General features: G+C 40.6%; 1 protein-coding gene across 1 annotated transcript; it reads left to right on the forward strand.

Moving 5' to 3' along the window:
* Positions 1 to 215: 215 nt before the first annotated feature.
* On the forward strand, positions 216 to 13,091 carry LOC113019423 (protein FAM111A-like). The gene is made up of 6 exons (XM_026163143.1): positions 216 to 271; positions 752 to 809; positions 10,732 to 10,797; positions 10,911 to 10,973; positions 11,166 to 11,210; positions 11,304 to 13,091. Exons 2-6 carry the CDS (start codon positions 759 to 761, stop codon positions 13,029 to 13,031), a joined length of 1,953 nt encoding a protein of 650 aa, XP_026018928.1. The 5' UTR covers positions 216 to 271; positions 752 to 758; the 3' UTR covers positions 13,032 to 13,091.
* Positions 13,092 to 15,452: the final 2,361 nt, after the last annotated feature.

Below are 15,452 nucleotides of genomic sequence, written 5' to 3' on the forward strand. Positions count from 1 at the left end.
CCAGTGGTTCTAAGAGCCACAGACATGTGCAAAGCTTAAATTACTTTTTTGATTTATTTAACTCAACTGTGGGTTTATTCCTACACTCACCCAGCGTTTAACATGCAAAGTAAAAACGCCCCCAAAAGACCTCTTCACATGTGATTGGTTAATAGGTTATACCATGAGGTCAAGTCTCTCTTGGTCACAGGTTCCTCCCGCTCAGTATCATTCAGTTGCTTTCTGCTTCCTTCCAGAAGTCAGCGGATCTCTCCGACGCAGCAGTAGTTTGGTGAGTAAAAAACGATCGTCTGTGGATGTGTAGCTGCTGTTGTGCCTTTCTACCAGACACAAACTCACTCAGAGAGTTAGTGTTACTATTTTGGTCATCTAATTTCCTCTGTTATAAAGTCAGATAAACTACATCTGATATAACCAGTTATTATAGTTTTTTGTTGTTGTTATTTTTTAAGGATTATTACCTTTAAGAAAAAACTGTCAAGTTTACAAGTTTCAGATGAAGTCTCCTCTTCAAGCAGTCCTTTAGGTTTGAGAGGAGGGACTATAGCAGTCTGTTTGCTCACTGTGTGCCTTTGGAGTGTCAACCAGGAAGTCAATAAAATGTCTGTGAAATGAAACTCCAACTTAACACATGCATTACATACATAAAGAAAAATGTAACATTTTGGTTAATAATTCTGCTGGTTTATACTTCTTAATTTATGATCTTAACATTCTGGTTGAGTTCATTTTTATGTGTATCTTTTTATAGTACATTCATGGAAGCAGCAGAGTGTGCACTCAGCCACGAGGAGATAACTAACTCTCAGGTGAACCCTTATGAATCTTTAGGTTTTTAATGTTTTTGATATCTGAGGTCTGGTATAACAACACCGCCTACTATGACCTCAGTAATACCTTAGCGCTTAGCAAATCTCTTTTAAGCAAATATCTATTCAAGTTTTGTCATTATAAGCACATACAGATGGCTGTTAAACCCCTGGCATCCAAAACTCTGGGAAGTTTCACATTTTCCAGGAGCCGCACAAAAAAACTGTACCTAATAATTCCATGTGTAATTATTATTTTTAGGATTCATTATTATTAATAATAATTAATCATTAGTTAATTGATACAGTTACAAAATATAACAAAAGAGCTCTAATAAATACAAATAAATCTAATTATAAATATTCCAGTATATTTAACAAAATTAAATGTATATAGTCGACACTGAGGGAGCCGCTTCCAATTAAGCAGATGAAATAAAAAATACTTTGAGAAGTTGGTTCTTTTCTTCACAAGTTGTTGCTGAAAGGAACGCCTCCACAGGCTGTTTGAGTAAATTATACACCACCAGCTCCCCCGAGTGTCCATTTCATCACACAACAAGCAACATATAGGAGAAAGATCGTACATGAATTTTGAACTTGTCTTTGGGTTTGAAAATTAAATTTTATTTAGAATTGTTTACAAATAACAATTTCGCTGTGGTGCTTGTAGAATTTTAATCTTCTGGCAGTTTTGAGTTTAAAATGATCAGATTTTCATACACACTGCCTCAGTGTCTTAAACAACGTTTTAATACATACTGTAGTGAAAAGACAATGGGATTTTTTCCCCTCTTTCATAAAAACTGAAAGTTTTATAATTTCTTAAAGCATATTTGGATATGTGTGATTTTTTTTTGTTTTGTTTGATATTCATCGCATTTATTAGGTTTTTGCTGTAGTTTTTTTGACACTTGTCAAATAAACAGGACCCTATTCTAGGAGATATGTTAAACAATCTCTGCATATTAAAAAAATAAGAAAAGACAAAAAAACCACGTAATGTTAAAGCCAGAAATCACACACACACAGACAAAAAACCCATCATAATTATTGTGTTTATTATTGTCTTTTATTTTGTCTCTTTATTTCTAGAATACGTAGTTCTTCCATCCTGAGTGACTAATTTATTATTCAAGTTTTAGCATTTATTCAGTGTAAGTTATGACTTGCTGAACATGCTGACCGTTATAGATCACTACAATATTCGGCATAACAAGTTGGTCCTAATATCAAAATGTATCTCATTGTTACACTGCTGGGGAAGCGAGATTTGGAAATGTGGGAGGAACAACTCTGTTAAAACCATTCACCACAATAACTCTAAGTTATATTTTTTTTAAGAAAACTTAAAGAAAAGTTACTTAAATATTTTTTTTTCTTTTTGTTTTTGTTAATGATTAATAGAAAGTTGAAGAATTTGCATGTCTTTAAAAAATAGTGTCTGGAAGGCAAAATGAGTTAGCAGAATTTACATGCTTTATTTTTAGAATCACTGGCACCTGAGTTGGCTAGATACGTCACCAGGGACCCAGTCGGTAATAAACGGTTAATAAAACTGTTTTACTATCAGCAGACAACTCTTGGCCTGCATTTGTAAGAATTAATTGTTTTCCATCTTATGCATATGAATGCACTGATGCTGGATTTAGTGATGAGATTACAAACAAGGCAGGCAGTTGGTGTTGGTGTAAAAGAAGCCATTTATGTCCACTGTGAGCAACCATCTTTGAAAAGAGGCTGTCTGCCATCTATAATCCAGTTTTGAGATCCCTTCCCAGACGCCTTAACACCCACTCACATCCTGGGCCATCTGACCTCAGGAAATCACACAATAGGGTGGGGCTAGTGTGGTGTTTCGACAGAAGAACGGAGACGGCTTGGTTTGTAATGGAACGTATATATTCAGCAGTAGTTCGCCATTTTACATCTCACCATACACTTCACTTCTTCTCTCCTTCCATCATTCTTAGTCACAGAGCCCCCTACTGGTAACTGAGTATATGTTCATATTCAGTCCCCCTTGTAAGCAACCCTTCACCATCTTAGCAGTGTATGTAAACACAACATCTCTCCTCATTCTCACAGAATTCTACTACCTCAGTATTACTTACTTAGCATGACAACATTACTATTTGCACAGAACATTATCAGTAGTAAACTTTGCAACCAGACGACATTTTCAATACCTATTTCACTTATAACATTACTGGGTGTTTGAACTATACCTGTGATCTTAACATACCCATCTTGTTATGGTGCCTAAATCGTCCTTTATAATGAATACTTGTACAGTTAAGGTTACTGTAGTAACTTAACAACCTTAGTCACAAAACTCACAAATAAATCACAGTAAATCAATCCTCTATTATACTTGGACCTCAGAACTAGCAGTATGGAACTTAACATTAGCACCCAACAGCTCAAGCGTGTTATTTTCCCTTTTTTTTTTTTTTTTTTTTAAACTCATTTCATAACGTAGTCCTTGGTCCAAGCTGGTAACTGTCTCGGTCTGTTAGGAACAAAAGGTCTTTTAGGAGTATCTCTTGTGTTATTTTCAACCTCGTCACGAGCCTGCAACGGCTCAGCATTCTCTGCGCGGCAGAGTGAGAGACGGGCTGCATTCCATCTCTTTCCATCACTCAAGATGAAGGTGCTCAGTCCAGTCTGTTGCTGCACTGACAGTGGATCAGTGAACTGTCTCTCTCCCTTCCCCACTCGGAAAGGTTTTCGTATCCGCACCCTGTCACCGACCACAAGCTGGGGAGGTTTTGCCCCCCTCTTAGCATCAGTGTAGCGTTTACTCTTACGTTGCTGGTGAGAGACTCTGGCCCTGCATTGGTCATACTGTCCTGTGTCTTTGGGAAACGGCAGGACATTTAGCTTTGTTCTCATGGGTCTCCCTCTCAGAAGCTGGAACGGAGCTGCTCCAGTTGTTGCATGAGCTGTAGCACGGTAATTCTGTAGCATCTCTGTCACGGCGGGCTTCCACAGCTTCTGGGACACCTGTGCAGCCTGAACACAGTCCTTCAGTACTCTGTTGAATCTTTCAACACACCCGTTCGCTTGAGGGTGATACACACTTGTTCTGATGTGCTTGATGCCCCTTTCCTTCAGGAAATCAGCAAAGGCAGATGAAGTAAATTGTGGTCCATTATCTGTGGTAAGCTCACAAGGGTTTCCCTCCTGTGCAAAAACTGAAGACAAGAACCTAATCACAGTGTCTGTAGTAGCTGATGAAGTAAAGGCTACTTCTGGCCATTTGCTGAAGTAATCGACCAGTGTGATGGCAAACCTGCAGTCCTGCGACCCGCGGTCAAAAGGTCCAACAATGTCAACGGCCACATGCTGAAAGGGACAGACTGAGCACGACGACAGAATTGCATGGACTTGAGTATCCATGCATGGCCACCAGTAAAGCTCTCTGAGCCGCTGCTTTGTGCGAACTATGCCCTGGTGACCTTCGTGTGCGAGGCATATCACCTTTTCCCGCAGGGACCTTGGGACCACCAGACGTGTCCCCCGGAAAACCAACGGTGATTCCACAGCAAGTTCATGTCGCACCAGGAAATACGGCTGTATCTCAGGTGGGAGAGACCTTTTCACCTTGGGCCAGCCTGAGCGGATAACCTGTCGCAGCAGAGAAAGGTCAGGGCAGTCCTCACATTCAGCTTTAAAATCCGTCAACGGTGTCGCTGTCAGGAGAGGAGAAACTTCAGCTATCTCCAAGAGAAGGTCTTTTTCAGCATCAATGTCAGTGCTGGAGTACGTCAGGGGAACCCGTGAGAGGCAGTCTGCGATAACATTCTGAACACCAGGACGGTACTGCACATCATACTGAAAACACATCAACTTTGCAGACCATCGTGCGATTCTCATGCCCGCTCTGTTCATACCTTTGGTGCTGAGAAGGGTAGTAAGAGCTTGGTGGTCAGTACGAAGCGTGAATCTGCGGCCCCATACATATGTACGCCATCTTTCCACCGCCCAGACACAGGCTAACGCCTCCTTTTCTGTGGTGGAGTACTTTCTTTCAGCAGGAGACAGTGTTCGGGAGGCGAACGCCACAACCCGCTCCACTTGATCTGGATGTAACTGTGTCAACACAGCACCTAGCCCATAGTCTGATGCGTCTGTGGTGATAAAAGCAGGTAAGTCAGGGTCATAGACGGCAAGTGCGGGACTTTCCAGAAGGAGTTTTTTCAGGTTACTGAAGCTCTCATGCGCTGCCTCGTTCCACTGGAGTTCAACTTTCATGTCTGTTTTCAGCAACTGTCGCAGTGGTTCCACCAGTGTAGCATAATCTGGAATAAATTTACTGAACCAGGATGACAAACCCAGGAACGAGCGCAATGCAGCCATATCCTTTGGAGCAGGAGCCTCGGCAATAGCAGTAAGGTGATGTTGGCTTGGAAGTAGGCCTTCCTTTGAGATTACATGGCCCAGGAATGTGATGTGTGACTGGCAGAAGGAACTTTTCCCAGCATTAATCTGCAGGCCGACATCTGTGAGACGTTGGAGAACAGCTTGCAGGCGTGTATCATGCACCTCCTTTGATGTTCCGTAGACGATGATGTCATCCAAGTAGTTGCGAACACCAGGCAGATCTTTCAGGACCGTTTGCATCATTTTCTGGAAAGCCGAAGGTGCTGATGCTAGGCCAAATGGAACACGTGTGAACTGGAACAGTCCCTCATGAGTGATGAAAGCAGTCAGCTTGCGGCTCTCCGGATGCAAAGGTAATTGGTGGTATGCTGAGCTGAGGTCAATCTGGCTATAGTGAGTGGCACCCGCCAAGTCAGAAAACAGATCCTCCATATGAGGAAGAGGATGGCAGTCAGCAATGATGCTCTTATTGGGTTCACGAAGGTCAACACACAGTCTCAACTCCTTTTTGCGCTTTCTGGCCACGACCAAAGGACTCACCCACTCAGCTGCATCGATCCTTTCAATTATGCCAGCTTTGAGTAAGCGAGAGAGTTCTGCTGACACCTCTGTACGTACACTTAATGGCAGGCGTCTCAGCTTTTGGTGTACAGGCCGCACATTGTTGTTTACCTGTACTTTATGGATGAACCCTTTAACACATCCAAGTTGAGCTGGTGGAATAGGATCAACATTGTACACAGCAGACTTCTGGTTAGACGAATCCGGCTCATCTGCAGTTTCATCCTGAATGAGGTCCACTTTGCCTCCGACGATGCAGACGTTCAGTGCTCTAATGAGGTCGAGGCCTAATAGCGGGGAACCAGCTTTAACAATGTAGAAGGAAGCAGGAACTTTTTCAATCTGTGCATGCAGCGCAACTGATGCAGGCAGACAACCCATCACAGCCAACTCATCTTTAGCATAAGTAACTAGTTTGACTTTAGGTCGCACCAGTGAACAGTCTGCAAAATACTGTCTGTAGATAGTTTCTGGCAGAATAGACACAGAAGCTCCAGTGTCATCTATCAGCTCTACCGTCTTAGGGCCACCTTGTACAATTTCAATGTCGACAGTGCAGGTAAGCTTATCTTGAATAGCTGCCATCCTTTTAGCATCTTGCACACACAGTACTGCCAATTCTGGAACCACTACTTCTCTCACTTCACTGACTGACGACTTACATACCTTGGCAAAATGTCCCGTTTTCCCGCAGTTATTGCATTTTGAAGAAGCAGCCGGGCAGTTTTTATCATTAGCTAAGTGCTTGTGAGAACCACACCTGAAGCACTTTCGCTGCTGCTGCTTCGAACCTCCCCGTTTGCGTTGGTCTGGAGTGCAGCCTTTAGCGGGGCGAGGTCCTCTCCTCTGGTGAGAGTGGGAATTTGCCACGTCGACTGTCTGAACAGGCGTGGTCAGACACGAGCCGGGTGTGGAGAGTAGAGTAGCGTTTTTGACTGCTGCTTCCACCTGGCCTGCAATAGTTAGAGCCTTATCCAGTGTGAGGTCGTCCTCCAGCAACAGTTTGTCTTTCACAACGCTGAGATGAGCATTGGAGATCAACTGATCTTTTATCATTTCACTTTCCATTTGTCCAAAGTTACAAGATGAAGCTAACACTCTCAGAGCCACCACATACTGAGAAACAGTCTCATCCGCTCGTTGAATACGCTGTCTGAATGTATGACGGCACGCCACGACATTCACTTTCGGCACAAAGTGCTTCTCCAGTGCGCTCATGGCATCAGCATATGCATCACCTTGCTCCGGTAACGTGTAGAATAACCGCTGTCCCTCCGGGCCCAAGCAGTGTAGCAAAACAGCGCGTTTCCTAGCATCCGGCCATGCGTCTCCCGTGGCATTGATTACTAGCATGTAATTGTTGAATATTTTCCGCCATGTAGTAAATGGAATCGGCGGCTCACCCACATGAGGAAGAAAAGATGGTGGACTCGGAACTGATGCACTCATCCTCGTCGCCAATTTGTGGTGTTTCGACAGAAGAACGGAGACAGCTTGGTTTGTAATGGAACGTATATATTCAGCAGTAGTTCGCCATTTTACATCTCACCATACACTTCACTTCTTCTCTCCTTCCATCATTCTTAGTCACAGAGCCCCCTACTGGTAACTGAGTATATGTTCATATTCAGTCCCCCTTGTAAGCAACCCTTCACCATCTTAGCAGTGTATGTAAACACAACAGCTAGGTTTCACAATGAGCTCACCCGAAACCTTGGCTGATTGTGATCTACACCCATTTTCACACCTTGGCTCATGTGTTTAGGTAGAGGATCATGAGGGGGTCCATTGTCCCTCTCGGTGGGATACTCCCACAGGGCTTAAATCTGGGACTCTCCACCATTTGACCCTCAGAACTGAAGAAGCTTGAGATGAGAGGTGAAACGTCTTCAAGCAACTTAAAGAAGTCCAGACGCTTTTCTTTCCAAACTCCTTAGATGAGTCTAACTTAAAATAAAGCCCCACCTGAAACATTGTTAAACAATAGAACCCCCCCCCACACACACACACACACACACACACACACTATACCAGGTTTTTCCCACTTTTAATTACTTCCTTTCCACGTTGAAGCGAGCAGTGAGTCATTGTTCATTACCCGCCGAAATTTCATATTCAAACAATCACAGATCACACATGTGTAAGTCATTAATAGTTGATAACTGCAGACACACCAATTCCCCAAGCTTTGTCAGATTTTACAGATCCACCCTTTGTCTGCTTCAGTGTAAGCTGAAAGTTGTCTGTTTGATGCAAAGAGGAGTAAAGGAAGACAATTTTGTTATAAAAATCTACTTGGCCTTTGCAAGTAAACCTAAGCTATCTGCATGACTATTCACGATAATAACTGACTGGGGCATTCTTTTTTGTTTTAAACCAAACCATTGAGACGTTAAAGAACAAAGAGCTTCCTTCAGTCGTTTGTTTTACTTCCATCAAACACACTCACCAGGGACATCTGTATACATAAAGTTATTAGACCAGTCTTGTCTTAACATGCTAAAACATGCTAATCACAGGAAAAACCAATGAGCCAGCTAGTCCAGGTTTTTTCTGCTTGTAATTTTGAAATTATACCTGTTGGAGTATAAAATACCAACATACAGACAGGCTACATCTAGTTTGTTAAAAAATAAAATCCAACACTTGCAAAAATGAGTATGAAGATGCCATATTTTGGTTTCCTAGTGCAAGAAATGTTCCTGTTAGGCCTTTTTGGGAGAAACAAAAAGGTACCTATTTTCGTGTAAGTCCTTCTAAGCAACCATATTAAGCTGCTGGGAAGGGCTCTATATTGATTAGTTTAGAGGCATGGCTCAAGAGTAAGTGTGCCCTTTGACTTTTGGCGTGCAATTTGTTGCTACTTGTGTAGTGTATTTTCCAAAAGCAGCAAAGCTTGAGCTTGGAGAAAGTTGGAGAAACACACAAGACATCCAAGGTTAACTGAGTTTGATTGTATTGTCACATTTTCTAAGTATTTGCTCATGATATGTGTCAACAGCAGTGTTGGGACTAACGCGTTATTAAGTAACGCGTTACAGTAACTACGTTATTATTGTGGTAACGAGCACGGTAACTAGTTATTATGCCAAAATCAGGAACGCGTTACTCGTTACTGGGATTTAGATAGGGTCGTTACTCGTTACTTCGTGTGGTGGCTATCGCGGAGTTTCCACAGATTCAGTAACATTAGCAAGTGGTGGAGGCCAGCAGGTGTATGAAGGAAAAGGGACGCAGAAGGAAAAGAGACCCGAGGCGGCCGCTGGTCCAAGTGTGAACTGAACTTCAGGTAAGAAGTTATGACCTGCAGTCTCTCTGGGTCAGATATGAACCAAGTTTAGGTGGAGTTTATTTTCGTTATTCTGACTTTTTCCGTACTGCGTGCTAGCTAGCATGACGGAGTTTCTATACAGATGGGTGGGTGCTATGAAGTTAATGATGTTGAACTTTATTTTGTTCATAAGTTATTAGAGTTGCCAACCATCCCGTCTGGTATTCAGAGGAAATATTACGTGTTTCTTATTGAGGTGAAAGGGAACAGTTTGTCCCGTAATCCAGCTACAATGAAAAAGGCACAAAGCTGGAGTTATTCTGTGTCTTTGCTGCACAGCTGCCTCTTCTTCTTTCATTCTCCCCCCTCCCTCTCCCGTTTCTACTTCAGTCATGAAAACTGATCAATGATCAGCTGATCGGCTCTCTTGTTTGTTTATCGCTCACTTTGCGCCGAAAGAGGAAACCAGCGGATGTCGCGCTAAACAACAGCAGCACGTTTAAGCTTGATCAGCTGTTGTTAGAATTTATTTAATATTAATTTCTAGTATCAGCTGATGTTGGCTGGAGCCACAGCTGTAAACCTGTTGGTCATGATATGGTTTGGTTATCTGGTGAGAGGGAAACATGAAGATGAAACCAGGAGATGTCCTTACTGGATCATCAGAGCTTTGATGGAGAAACAGGTTTACCTTTTAGGTGACATGAATGAGTTGAAGGGAAGTTATGAACTGTTTCTGAGAGACAAATAACACCAGGATCCTTTTTAATGTAGCTGACAGCTGGTAACTGTGCAGGTGCGGATCTAGCAAAGTGTTGCCAGGGGGGCAGGTAGGGCATTAACAGGGAAAGGGGGGCACAAAGAAATACTTTTCTTTCTTATTCTCATTTAAAATGTCTAGCTTTTAAAAAATAATTATCTGAATCTTACAACAAACGATTGATAGATTGATGCATATATACCATCAGAACAGTGTACATCACTGTCACAACAGCGTTTGTTTTCATTCAAAGGCTTTATGATATTTGCTATAATGGTGGGCCAGTCTCTAGTCAAAATGCCCGGGCCAATTTTCTGTCCCAGTCCAGCCCTGTATGCAGCTCATCTGCAGTCTGGTGTTGCCTACATCTTCCCATTAGGAAGGCAGAATTTCCGAGTTCTGAGTACAATCGAAAGCACCACGACTGCAGTTTTTGTGTTGGATGTAAAAGGCGCACATGACGCTGTGACGTAGGCTAGAATCATGGCAGCAGTCAATGACGGTCCAGGCGTGGGATTTCTCTCGTGGAAATATGCACATTATCTTTTCCTTTCTATTGGTAGGTGGCACAGTGCACTTGTGGCAAGTAAGCAAGCTAGAAGACTGGCAAAGTTATGGAAGAAACACATTAACAAGAGAATTCTGAGTAAAACCAAAGTTACTTTCCCTAGTAACTAGTTACTTTGAAAGTAACGAGTAACTTGAAGTAACTGAGTTACTTTTGAGAGAAGTAACTAGTAATGTAACTAAGTTACTATTTTAAAGTAACTTACCCAACACTGGTCAACAGGCATTTTCAACATTTTTCATTTCTGAATATTTTTAGATATTAATTATTTTTCTGAACTCATCACTCCTTGAAGAATAGAGTAGAAAACAGAGACTTACTTCCCCCATTAAGAACAAGCACTTGACATACTCTGCTTTTATGGTCATGATTTCAGGAGAAAATACCTCCCAAACGACCAAAGAACACATGTGATATTAGGGACTTTTTTGCTAAGCAAAGGGTAAGTCAACGCTAACAATACTGCAGTGTTATTGCTTCCCCATTTATACTCTGAATCTATTAGCCAAATAACTTTATCTGTGCCTTTCTTTTTTTGTTTTTGTTTTTCATCAGGACAGTCCCAGTGGCAGCAGCAGCAGAGCAAGCATGCAGCCAGAGGGACCTAAATCCCCTCAGGTGAGGTCTTATGTCGATGTGAAAATAGCTAATTGAGTAAGAAATACGCTTGTAAGTTTTTGAGATGTCCGTGTAGCTTATCAGTCATCCAGGTCATCGTAGTCTAAGGAGCTTTGGAAAGAAAAGTGTCTGGACTTTTTTGAGACATTTCACTTCATTTATATTTCACCTTAATATCTGTCATTTGTGCAGGGATTTACACGATGTGTGAAGAAAGAAAATGACAGTGATTTCATTGTAAGTATATCCTGTTACATTACATGAGTATTCTGCTCTGCCTTGCTTTTTAAGCACCACTCTGTTTCTAACCATCTCTTTAATTTCCTCTAGGTCCAACACTCACATGAATTCATAGTGAAATTTGATCAAGATAGTAATGGATACACTGTTCAGTGTGATCAGCTTTGCACAGTGCTGGAAGCCATAAAATCAAACGAGAAATGCAACAAGAAGATTAAGTGTGCAGATGAGAACATTATGATTCAGCTAGGTAAAGAGGATAAGAAGTCAATTGTTGCAACACATTTCCCCTGTTCTTGTATTGATGATGGTGAGTATCTGATCATATTATGTGGAGAAAAAAAAGTTGAAGGTGAAGTCCAACATTCCAAAATAGTGTATCCAAAAGAGCACTATTCTGTCTTCTATATAGACACAGTTGGTGGGCTAAACACTAAAACAAAGAAACTTTTTAAAAATAATGATGTAAAACAGTTCAAGAACCTCTGTGTTTATGGAGAAAAGGTAATAACTGTGGCTGAGGCTCTGAAGAGAGACGGTCGCTTCATTGATGACCTTGGTAACTATGAGCTGTCCAACAATCAGGATCCCAACATCCTCACTGTATGCACACAAAAGGTAAAAAACCTACACCAGAAACAATTCAAGATACGCCTTCCAAAAGATAAAAAAGAAAAAAAAAAAGAAGAAAGCCCATCAAATAATTCTCAAAGTAAGTGTGAAAGCAGATCAGAGTCAGAGATTATCGATTTAGTACAACAGGAAGGAATCCGTGTAAAAACAGTGAAAGAAACCAGCAGTGATGTTGATAGAAAAGAGATTTATGATCGACTGCGTGAGCAGTTTCCAGATCTGAAACGATTGATGGAGAGTAGATTCCCTGGTGATTCTTTCCAGAAAGAACTGAATCTCAGGAAGGAAAACTTTGGAAAGATCCAGCAGTCCTTCAGCCAAGTTCACAGAGTCAGGAAGCTGCTAGAACTGGGAAAGTCAGTTTGCAAACTCGTTATTAAGGATGTTTCTATGGGAACAGGCTTTGTGCTGTTTGATACTTTCATCCTGACTAGCGCACATTTATTTAAAGGTTACGTTGAAGGAAAGGAGCCAAAGCAGGATGTAGAAGTGTTTGCTATTTTTGATTATGAGGAGCCTGAGCCAGAAACAAATTACTACTACTTTAGAGCAGAGAATACATTCATTGACTTTGATGCTGATCTAGATTATGCAGTTCTGGAGCTCAACCCTGAAGGATCAAACAGCATGGATGTACCACCAGGGCTGCTCAGTGAGTTTGGTCGACTGCCTGCCAATGGTGAAGCCTGCATCATTGGACACTCAGCAGGGCAAGTGAAAGAAATGGATCCTACATTTATCATTGAGATAGAGAAGAGAGGGCAGGCTATAGATGAACATTTTAGTCAGCACAAACACCCATTTATCATAAACGTGCTCAGTGATCATGTCAGAAAGCAAGGCATTGAAAACATATTGCAGAGTGGAAAAGTAGGGACCTACCACACTTTCATGTATCACGGTGCCTCTGGCTCTCCAGTGTTTAATGGACTTGGCAAAGTTTTTGGTTTGCACACTGCAGGATTTACCTATGGTTTTATAAAACAAGTCGAAAGTGTAATTGAGTATGCCCATCCTCTGATCATGATATTTGAAAGGTTTGTGAGTAATCTAAAGAACAGTGGAAATGAGGAACTGTTGAAAAGAGTTGAGGAGGAGGCAAAGGAAAACAAGTTACTGACAGACGTACTCAACATAAAGCAGGAGGATCCTGTGAAGCAAATGGATGTCAGTCCTTCAGACTAGAGAATCCTTCAGCATAAGGGCAATATTTTATATATGAATATTTTATGCATTTATATATATATTTATGATATATATATATGATATATTTAATAATATATAATATATGATATATTTATGAATATGATTGGTTAGCTCTTAACTTGTGATTGATAAAATCAATAAATTCTAAACAGGATTTCAGTAGTTAGTAATAACAGAAAATGTTTCTGCGTCTGAAGATGAAACTAATGTGGTTGTGATGTACTCAGAGATTGTCAGTTTTACAGTTTTTGATTTTTTTTGATGTTTGAAAATGGAATTTATTTTCGATTTTAAACTTCCTGCATGTTTTTAAAACTCACTCGAGTTTCATTCAGTAATTCTAAACATGAAGTTTTTCAACATAAGTTCAAAAGTGCCAATTTTCCTTTCTTTCATAAAGACTGTGTCGTGGTCCTGGGTCACACAGTGTTCAATGACAGACTTCATGCATTTAGTTTAATTTGCATTTCTTTCATTACTTTTCGCTATTATGTTTCGATACATATTCTTTTTTCATTTGTTGTTTTGATGTTTGAAATTACAAATTAATTTTTCTTTGTATTTGTTTGAGTTCATTTTGAAATGTCACCATTAAATAATATTTGGTTGATAATAAATGGGAAGTGAAGCATTGCAGCAGTTCCTTGTCTGTGTGGTAAAAAGTTGCGATGAAGTCAATGACAAATGACAACACTTCACGAGGAAGGTTCTTTATATGTTCAAAATCTGTATTTTGTCTGCATTGATTTAAAGACTTTTATGTGTCTTTGTGAGTCTTTCAATCTTAAAATGTTACTTACCAGAAATTTGTCAACGCACTTTTACCCTTTTAAAAGGTCTATATTGGGGCGATCTTGGCTCAGTGGGTTGGGAATCGCATCTGTAACCGGAAGGTCGCCGGTTCGATCCCTGGGCTTTCTGTCCTGGTCGTTGTGTCCTTGGGCAAGACACTTTACCCTACTTGCCTACTGGTGTTGGCCAGAGGGGCCGATGGCGCGATATGGCAGCCTCGCTTCTGTCAGTCTGCCCCAGGGCAGCTGTGGCTACAACTGTAGCTTGCCTCCACCAGTGTGTGAGAGTGAATGAATAGTGGTATTGTAAAGCGCTTTGGGTGCCTAGAAAAGCGCTATATAAATCCAATCCATTATTATTATTATTACTATAAAACATATTTAAATTATGATAAACTTTCAAGCCAAATGCCTCTTCGGATTAGTGTGAAACAGAGGGCAGAAGCATGGAAGTAGCAAAACAATACCAAAATTATTTTATAAAGTTTTCAAACATCATATTGTTTAAATAATGACAGACAAAACATTTTAGACATTTCGCACAATTGCTTACAGTTTTTTTTAATTGGTTAGGTACTATTTTCATAACTAAAGTGTGCATTTTTAAATCTCTCAGTACAAAACTCACATTTGATCACATTTGTAACACCACTAGTCATTCTTTAAATTCTGATGTCATGATTTCATTGTATTTGCACATATTTTGATTCCACTCAATCCTTGTTTCAGAACACATGATCATTGTGATATATTTTGAGAACATTTGCTTTAATCACCCAAACAAAACAGTAAGATCTTTTTTCAACTTAGTACTTTTACCAATCATTTCATTCAGGAGCAAATAATACAAGGTAAGCGTTTCAAATTGTCCTTGGTGATGAATGAGTGTAACTGAACTGTAAAACTTTACACAGCAAATATTACACTTATGTTCAGACATAAAAAAAAAAAAAATATATATATATATATATATATATATATATATATATATATATATATATATATATATATATATATATATATATATATACACACACAAACACACGAAAAAGGGAGAAAAAAAACAAGTCATTTACCTAAGCAAAATATATTTTTATATTTATCACTTTTATACAATTAATCAAGCCGGTCATTAACATTGGGCCATAAGTTTTCATCAACATCACAGTGGATGTCTTCATTGTTCAGGCACCGTGGGAAAAATCTCCTGGCATGACGAATCCAGGCTTGACATTGCTCAGCAGTTATATCACCACAAGCTTCACACATGGCTTGAAGAAGGGAGACATGCTCATGGGGATGGCGATCATATACCTTCCACCTCCATGTAGAGAATAATTTCTCAATTGGGTTGAGGAAAGGGGAATATGGTGTGTTTGAAACCATTCCTGAACCAGCTGTGCATGGTGGAAGCTGACATTGTCCCACACAACAACATAGACGATAGTCTTCTCCCTGACAGGCCTGCTCCAGTTCATTTAAAAAAAACTATCAGGTGTTCAGTGTTGTATGACCCTAGAACTGGTCTACAGCCTACCACACCATCTTCAGATATAGCTGCACACATTGAGATGTTCCCCCCCCCCCCACGTTGTCGTGGATGGTAGCC

This window comes from Astatotilapia calliptera, chromosome 3 (assembly GCF_900246225.1).
Source record: "Astatotilapia calliptera chromosome 3, fAstCal1.2, whole genome shotgun sequence".
NCBI classification, from domain to species: Eukaryota; Metazoa; Chordata; class Actinopteri; order Cichliformes; family Cichlidae; genus Astatotilapia; species Astatotilapia calliptera.